The sequence below is a fragment of the Argentina silus genome, assembly GCF_951799395.1.
Source record: "Argentina silus genome assembly, chromosome: 14".
NCBI lineage: Eukaryota > Metazoa > Chordata > Actinopteri > Argentiniformes > Argentinidae > Argentina > Argentina silus.
In genome coordinates, this window is record NC_139668.1 from 19,817,382 (window position 1) to 19,826,368 (window position 8,987).

The 8,987-nt window shown below is 47.0% G+C and overlaps 1 protein-coding gene across 1 annotated transcript in view; it reads right to left on the bottom strand.

The window, feature by feature from the left end:
- Positions 1 to 3,656: 3,656 nt before the first annotated feature.
- The window catches only part of LOC310814786 (uncharacterized protein), a 17,819-nt gene continuing 12,488 nt past the window's right edge, over positions 3,657 to 8,987 (bottom strand). Inside the window, exon 3 of the mRNA XM_083684287.1 lies at positions 3,657 to 4,060. Coding sequence (XP_083540413.1) covers positions 4,056 to 4,060 — 5 coding nt within the window. The 3' untranslated portion in view covers positions 3,657 to 4,055. The remainder of the gene's footprint in view (positions 4,061 to 8,987) is intronic.

An 8,987-nucleotide genomic window follows, 5' to 3' on the forward strand; every position in this document is an offset into this window, starting at 1 on the left:
CCCCTAATCAGCGCTGTGACTACCTCTGCGGTGTCCAGGGTCATAGGCTACTGGGCTCTGACTCACGTTATCCGGCACAGACGTGGTGTGGAAAAATGAAATGTGAGAGAGAGCCGTTTCCACGACAACAGACCATAACACACACACAGAAGCCGGGAGCCCATCTATCCCATATTTATAGATGTGCGGTTTGAGCCAGAAAACCCCTGGAGAAGCAGAGAAAGTACTCCCTGGGGGGAGGACTGGGGAGGGCTGGGGAGGGCTGGGGAGGGAGAGGGAGGGCTGGGGAGAGAGAGGATGGGAGAGGGAGGGCTGGGGAGGAAGAGGGAGGGCTGGGGAGAGAGAGGGAGGGCTGGAGAGAGAGAGGGAGGGCTGGAGAGAGAGAGGGAGGGCTGGAGAGAGAGAGGGAGGGAGAGGGAGGGCTGGGGAGGGAGAGGGAGTTGGGAGGGGGGACCAACGGATCTCCTTTCTGGGAGAGTGGAGTAGTTGTGCTCTAGATGATCTAACCAGTATTTTCCTCAGCATGGCAGCACATCCATCATTACCACCCTGACGTCTCACCCCCTGGCACCCTCACCCCCTGGCACCCTCACCCCCTGGCTACCATTAGAATGATATAGAACATGTTACTGGAGACACAACAGACAAACTCATATGACATGAATCCCACTAATAATAATAATAATAATAATAATAATAATAATAATAATAATAATAATAAATGATTTGATTATAGTAATACTGTTATAATACATCCCATTCTCATTAGAATATGTTATATTTTAGGCATATCTCACTGAAGAGGTGGAATCTGCACCAAGAAAACATAAAACAATTGTTTTATATAAATTGTAAAATGTATAAATAAAGCAATGAAGTTGTTATTTCCATGAATCAGGCAAATACAAATTCAACATAACACAAAATACCACTCTAAAACACTGAGTTATATATAAAGTACTTCTGAAGTCTGATAGTTATACTGTGAGCAACATTGGACACACTGGACGCGCCAGTATTGTTTACATTGTGCTGGCATGCAATAGGTTAATGTCATGTGGCCCCCACCGCCGCCTCCCTGACAGAAGGGAACTCCTCCTCTCCAGCCGCGCAGTACGGCGTGCACTGGACACTGCTTACCTGCGCAACACATTCGGCTGTACAAGTGGGAGCCCACCTCTCCACAACTCATTTCATGGATGTAATTTGCGCGTCCATAATAAATGACTCCCTGGTCGAGGGCGCCGTACCAAGAGGGCATCGCTGCTTCGGGGGGATCGTTAGCGCCAGCCATACCCAGACGGAATATCCAAGGCGCAAAACGTTATGCCGCGGGGCGCACTCGCCTTTGAGGGGAGAGCTGCTTCTCTCAGTCGCCACAGCACTGGAAACACAAGTTCATTCGTTTCTCTCTGTACAACATGAGTAAAAAAAACTAAAACAAAGGGTCGTATCGGATTGCAAGGAGTCAAATCTTCACTTTCCAAAGCCCTGCCCACATTGTGTTTTGTTTAGTAAATTCAGCGAGTGAACGCTCTCTCTCGCCGCTGCAATCTACACGCGCCCGACGCCGCGGGACACGGCGTGCGTAATTCGTGGCATTGAAATGCCATTCTGAAGGACATCCCCGGTATAGGCTAACCGTCTGGAGAGTGTTTCAGTTTAGACTGTTTCAGTCCGACCCGCGATAGCTCTCTTTCAGCTTCGGGGTGTAGGCTCGTGTGTGATTCATTCCAAGCATGACACAATCCTCTCTGGAATGGTGTCACTGGCACCGTTAGAGAACAATACTTTGTGCGAAATAAAGGTGACATAGGTCGAACGTCACTATTGCACAAATATGTATATCTCCTCATGCGTTTTATAGGCAAACATTTAGATATCATTTTATAACATTGAATGAGGTTAACTTTAGATGTTATTACTATACTTTATATGCTGTTATATAGGTCCAAAATATTCCATTTATGCACATACACTATACTAATCCGTACATGTGTGTATTTTTACTACCATTACAAGTGTGCTGCATATACAAAGATATATAGAAGACTTCTACACTAATATGATATCCTAAGCCTCTCCTATCCCGACTCTCTACCAGGAACAGCTGCCAGTCATAAATCATGTGAACACAACCAACTGGTTACCTCAGCCACAGCACAATCCACGGTTACCCCGGTTACCACACATTTTTACTGTTAATGAAACTCACGTGTGTGTGTGTGTGTGTGTGTGTGTGTGTGTGTGTGTGTGTGTGTGTGTGTGTGAGCCTCTCACATACTGCAGTACTGTAGGCAGGGTTCGAATTACAGGGGTTTCAGGGGCCCCAAAGCCCCCTCATAACAAATCAGCTCCCACCCCACCCCCTCTTTTAATTTAGATTTCAATGTGGGCCCCCCCCCTAGAAAATGACCTATGATCTATGTTGGGACCCCCCAAGAATAGTTGAGCCCCCCCCCTCCCTTCCCCAAGAGTTGGTATGTAATTTGAACTCTGATTTTGGGCTGTCTGTTATGACCAGGAGGGTCTCACAGTAGCCACTGGGTGGAGTATCATGTGTAAAGTACAGGTCATCATCTCACATCATCAAGGGAGGCTGGTGGAGGTAGAAATCAGAGGATGGGCTCATTGTAATACATGGAATCATTCCGTTCCATGCATTACTTTACAGTGAGCCCGTCGTCCGATTTCTACCACCACCAGCCTCCAGTGCACATCATCAAAGGCAATTAAAAAAAACAACACATCAAAAAAATAAAGCAACTCCAACAAATTAAATAATACAAAACAAAGAGTCATAAGTCAATTTCCAGCTTGTTTGGTTGTTATAAAAATGAAGACAAACATGTTATTCTCCAAAGTGTCTTTTAATGTTATTAAAATCCAGACAAACACGGGGTACATCATTTCCTGCAAGAAGAAGAGGCCATTCCCAAACACCTGTAAGAGGATCTAAACAGCCTAGAAACCATTAAACAGTTTCAAAAAAGGCCCAGATTAAATAAACCAATTAAATGCATCTTGAAGGGGGTTGGTTAAAAGTAAACGTTTGCAAACGTGCCATTTAGTTCCACATTGCAATTCATTAATTAATTTATTAATTCATTAATTACTCAATGCAATTATCAGTCAACAGACTGACGTTACAGTACTAGTAGGTTTTGTTTACATGTAGCTGCTGCACTCTGAGTTGGTGATTAAGGATGGTTTTAATTCAACTCAGCAGCAGAGTCGGCCAGGATTGGATCGTGGATTGGATCGTGGATTGGATCGTGGATTGAATCGTGGATTGGATCGTGGTCGCTTGACTGAGCATTGCACTCAACCTTCGGTACACGCTGTTGTTTCCTTCTTCCCTTTTATATTTCCATCCTAAAAGTGTCTCATAGCATTTTATTAACCTATAACGTAAACAATGAAAAAGGCGAAACCACAATTCAATAACTCTAAAGGAAAGGGAAACCGTATTTTAAAGCTGTGAAGAGTGTCTTGACTGCATTTGATGCATTCAATTTGGCTGCGTTCAATCAGAAAAGGAAGACTCTCAACCTCTGAGTCATAGGTCATAGGTCAGGACTCGAGTCAGAATGTTGGGAGATTGGTTAGAAGCCGTCCAATGAGGACCCCCCCCCCACCCACCCCCACCCCTAGAGTCCTTCTGATTGGCCTCTGTGCACACCTGACCCCCTGAGAGGATCAGCAGACAGTGTGCCCTATCAAAACGTATTAAAACTTGAATAGAAGATAAACTACAGACTACGCTTTTAAAATCACGATAATAAAGTTTCACATAAAAAGTTTCACAAAAAAAAAAAAAAACATTCCTAAAGCCCTAATCACATGAAGTAGCCCTTGCATTCCTTTCCAATGCTCACACACGGTCATCTCCTAAATCTATCCGACAGGCACCCTTGTACTGCATCCTAAACTTGAAAGTGTTGTGTTGATGGAAGAGAAGTGAATCCAGCGTTTTAGCAGAGGTAGTTGGTGGCGTTTCCCTGAAAAGAGTGAGCCAGTTTTGTTGGGTAAGGGCGTGGCGCGCGGCCGGGTCTTCATCCTGGATGGGACATAATTGGACAGTGCTCAGAGAGGCGGCGGCACCGGGACGGTCAACAGTGTCGCCATCGACGGGGACATGCGGCACGTGACGGGGGACATGCCAAAATGCTGGAGAGGACCAATGTGACGTAGTGGTGCATGTGTGTGCGTGTGTGTGTGTGTGTGTGTGTGTGTGACACTCTGGAGAGCATATGAGGACAGTCCTGAAGCATTGTGTGTCGAGTGTATCGTGTATTGTGCAACGGTTTGATCAGAACAAGCATTACGATTGGTCGAGAAGCTGTGATCTTGCAGGCGATGATGTCACGGTGAAATCACCTGTTATCACATCAGTGCCAGCGTCTGCAGCACTGGAGTCAAGCAACATGGCCATTTAAAACATGTACAAGCAAAGATGACAATGTAACAAGCGTGTATTGTGAATGTGTATGTTTCGGGTGTTGCTGTGTTTATTGTGTATTATTGTTTTAAACCTGGTATCCTTTAACAGCATTAGAGAGACCCGTATCAGGGTGTGTCACATGGATTAGACAAAAGATATTTTCAACAACCGTGCCATAAAAATGAATTGCTCTCAGTTATTCTCCAGAGAATGACAATAACACAATAACAGACAGGACTGGAATCTCAAAGTGCACGAAAAGCATCACAGCCCAGAAGTGGAGCCGCCAGGACAGGGTGTGTTCCAAATGTCTCAATGAAACCCAGAAACGTCGAGTCTGTGAACACAGAAACCATTTTGGCCACATGGACAGAGGGCCTTATCACTCTCCTGGAGAGGCCAGAATCAACTCAAAACACACTTGACAAGCTCTTGACAAGATCGTTAGCAATTGGTGCAAATAACTACGATCACTCACTCAACTGCGATGGTAAGAAGTCACACTGCACTAATGGCTCTGTGATTAGAAAAGTACACTGAGAGCAGAGACAGACGCCTTGAGATGCAACGACCCAGTCTGGTCTGGGACCCTGAGAGGTAGTCAAGGGGAACTTCCAGTCTGTTATGATCGTATCCAGGATACAGTATGTACATAAACACACACACACACACACCGTCCATGCACACACGCGCACACACACACACACACACACATGCGCGTGCACACACACACACACACACACCATCCAGTGTTGAGTGTAAACCGTCTTCCACCCTCCCAGTGTGCAGAGCCGTTTTGTGAGCTTTATTTAAACTGGCTCTGGGCAAATCCCCTGTGCCTGCCCTCTCTCACCTCCCCCGCCCTCTCTCACACCCCCCCCCCCCCCCTTCGACCTCCCCCGCCCTCTCTCACCCCCCCCCCCCCCCCCCCCCCCCTTCTTCGACCTCCCCCGCCCTCTCTCACCTCTCCATAAGGGAGCCATGTCAAAGTATGTTGTTTATATATACATCAAAGGCGACAGTATGATTTGCTCTTCCTGTCTATGACTCACGTATGACTCACATACTGTAGATGTCTTCTTTGATCTGTAGTATACTGAGACTGTACTGTATACTGGGACAGGGATGTGTACTGGGACTGTATACTGGGACAGGGATGTGTACTGGGACTGTATACTGGGACAGGGATGTGTACTGGGACTGTATACTGGCAATATACCAGTAGGCTCGTCAGACTTTATCCTGATAGCCTGGCAACAAAACATTTGGCCAATGAAAGTTCAGGGAATTCAGCAACTCCTGGAGGACAATGGAGCTTGATAAAAAAAAAACTTATTTTTCGGCCTATAGCCTTCATCTGGGTTTTGATTACAATTCAAGTCCAGTGACAGTACCTGATACAACAATTAGACCAGGGGAGGCCGGCGGAGGTAATAATCGGAGGACGGGCTCGTTGTCATGCACGGAATGGAATGAGGAATGGCATCAAACACACACGCACACACCATTCCTCATGCCATTCCGTGCATGACGATGAGCCCGTCCTCCGATTTCTACCTCCGCCGGCCTCCCCTGAGTTAGACCAACAGCTAATGCAACAGCGTTGGCAGCACGACCACAACTCTGTACAGTACAGGTCACCGGTGGCCTTCCCCTGTGTTCTGTAGGCACGGCAACAGCAACAGGTGCGTGCATCAGCGCCTGGAGGCATTGGCTGCAAATGCAAATCAGCATCAGAGTATTGACATAACCTGTGGTACAGTTTTGCAATGCAATGTTTGCCTGACATTTCCCAGTCAAACTGACACACTCTGCATTGGCTCGGGGCAGCAGGTCGACTGTACATGTCCATCTGTGTGGTGATATACAGAACCAGTCACCAGTCATCACCAGTGCAAAGATTTTTATTTTTTTATTTAACCTTTATTTAGTCAAGATTTTTCAAGAGAGACCTGTATGCATACTATAGGCCAGTTACAGTAACAGTCAAAAGTTTGGACACACCTCGCCAAGAGTGTGCAAAGCTGTCATCAAAGCAAAAGGTGGCTACTTTGAAGAATCTAAAATATAAAACATATTCTGGTTTGTTTAACACTTTTTTGTTTACTACATAATTCCATATGTGTTCCTTCATAGTTTTGATGTCTTCAATATTAATCTACAATGTAGAAAATAATAAAAATAAAGAAAAACCATTGAATGAGAAGGTGTGTCCAAACCTTTGACTGGTACTGTACTTTGAGAAAACAACACAAGAAACGATAAAGGCTCTCTGTAGAGATATCGGTTGTTTTTAGGAACCAGAAGCAGTACTTTTTTTTCTTTCTTTTTTTTACACTAATAACAAACCACAAACAGTATTTTTCACACTTTTACGTTTATCTCTGACATAAATCACAATGTTGTGGTAGAACAGAAACACCCTGATCTGATACGAGGGTCCTTTCCTCTTCTCCCTTCCCTGTGACAATGACTCGGCAGTCTCTCAACCAGAGGCACCGCTGGGGCAGATGAGGATAGAGGATAAAGGATAACGCTGTCGTCAGTCTAGACCAGAGTGGCAGAGAGCCAGGGCTAGCCAGGAAGAGCCAGGAGGAGCCAGGAAGAGCCATTAGCGGCCGCGGTCATGCCGGTACCTGCTTCGGCCAACAACAAATTAGCTCCACAAATCCCGTCTCAACAGGCTTCAGGCACATTAGATTAAGAGCTTCTCTGACGGCGGCCATTTTAAGTAAGGTGCCATCCTGTTAGTGGTTGCTGCGTCATTCATCCTCACCTCACGGTCCTGTCCTGTGCGTCTGTCACGCTTTGTGAATGTTTCAAGTTTATTTGCGTTTAAAGTGCATTTTACACAGTCGTAATACTGTACTATAGACACACACACAATACGAGCTTAGGTTCTGTATTGTGTGTCACTGTCCTCCTGTGGCCCCTTGGTTGTTCCTGGATGCATTGTTGAGCAAGGCGTTGCTTGTTTTACTACTGTTTTCTCAGGTAAAGTACTATTATTATCCTCCTCCTCTCTCTCTCTCTCTCTCTCTCTCGCTCTCTCCACACCTGCATACTTTCACCCAGGCATCCTGTAATTAGCCTGGGTGGGGGGGTGGGGGCGGGCGCCCTCAGACAGAGGTGGTTGGGGGGGGGGGTGTGGTCTGTCGGTCGTTCGACAGCTATCCCTTTGTGACAAGCTGAGTCAACAGCGGAGAACACCTGACAGGTGTGTCTGTCTGTCTGACAGGCCGAACATCTCACCTGTCACACACAGACGTTACACACATCACACACAGAGGCTACCTTCCAGCTGTCGGCAGAACAGATCGCCTGAGGAGATTCAACGGCCCGTGTTCCATCGTGAACATTCCATCGTGAACATTCCCTACAGACATACAGTCCTGTGGAACAAACACGTAAACAATACCAGAGTCTCCTCAACAGACATCTCAGCGGAGTTCAGCTTTCATCTCTCAAATAAGACATGAAGGGGCATGAATAAAAAGAAAGAAGAGTATCCAGGAACGTATCAATTCAATTGAGGGCTTGAAAGGTCAGTTGTTTTGCTTTCACATGTGACTCTGTTTAGTACCCTGTCGTCCACAAACAGAGAATCACGTTTTGCCGTCAAACAAAATCCACACCACACACACACACACACACACACACACACACACACACACACACACACACACACACACACCACACACACACCAGTCCAAGAGTCCAACTGAAGCCAAACATCCCTACAGCTCCTACGTCATCATATCACAAACCAGCATTTCCAGGGTTAACTTCACCCTCTACCACGGCAGGAAACAAGAGAAGGAGAGAGAGGGGGGGGGGGAGAGAAAGAGGGGGAGATAGGAAGAGAGACCGGGAGTGTGTGCACCACAAACGCACAGAGAGAGAGAGAGAGAGAGAGAGAAGAGAGCAGAGCAGAGCCGTAAGAACGAACAACCAGAACTAGGCAAGCGGAGACACATTTACACAAAACAAACTTTCCACCTCTCTCTCTCTCTGTCTGTCTCTCTCTCTCTCTGTCTGTCTCTCTCTCTCTCTCTGTCTCCCTTCGCCCTAAGGACAAACGGAAGCATCACCTTCTTTCCCTTCTGAAGTAAAGCCTCGGACAAAGTCCAGTTTGTTTTCCCATCGGTCTTACCTTCGCCTATTCGCCTCCTATGTTGCCTCCACTGCCAGACAGCGATCAGAGTCACTATGTGTCCCGCCACCACCAGGGCAGGGAACACGTTTCCAGGGGGGCTTGCCGGCATCGGGCCTGGGACAGAGTGGGGAGTCGCAGTCTCCACGGAGGGGAGGGAGGGGCTGGGTGAAAGGTGAGGAGTGGAGGAGGAGGAGGAGGAGGGGAGGAGTGGGAGGGGGCCCGTCTAGGGGTGTGGCGGAGCCGTACGTAGCGGACTTTAAAAAACGAGACGGGCAGCCAACTGGCCTCGCGACTTACGGGAGAGCAGAATGAAAGGGCACCCCTCCCATTTCTTTTTCCTCTCCCTCTCTCTGTGTGTGTGTGTGTGTGAGTCACTCAAGTGTGTGA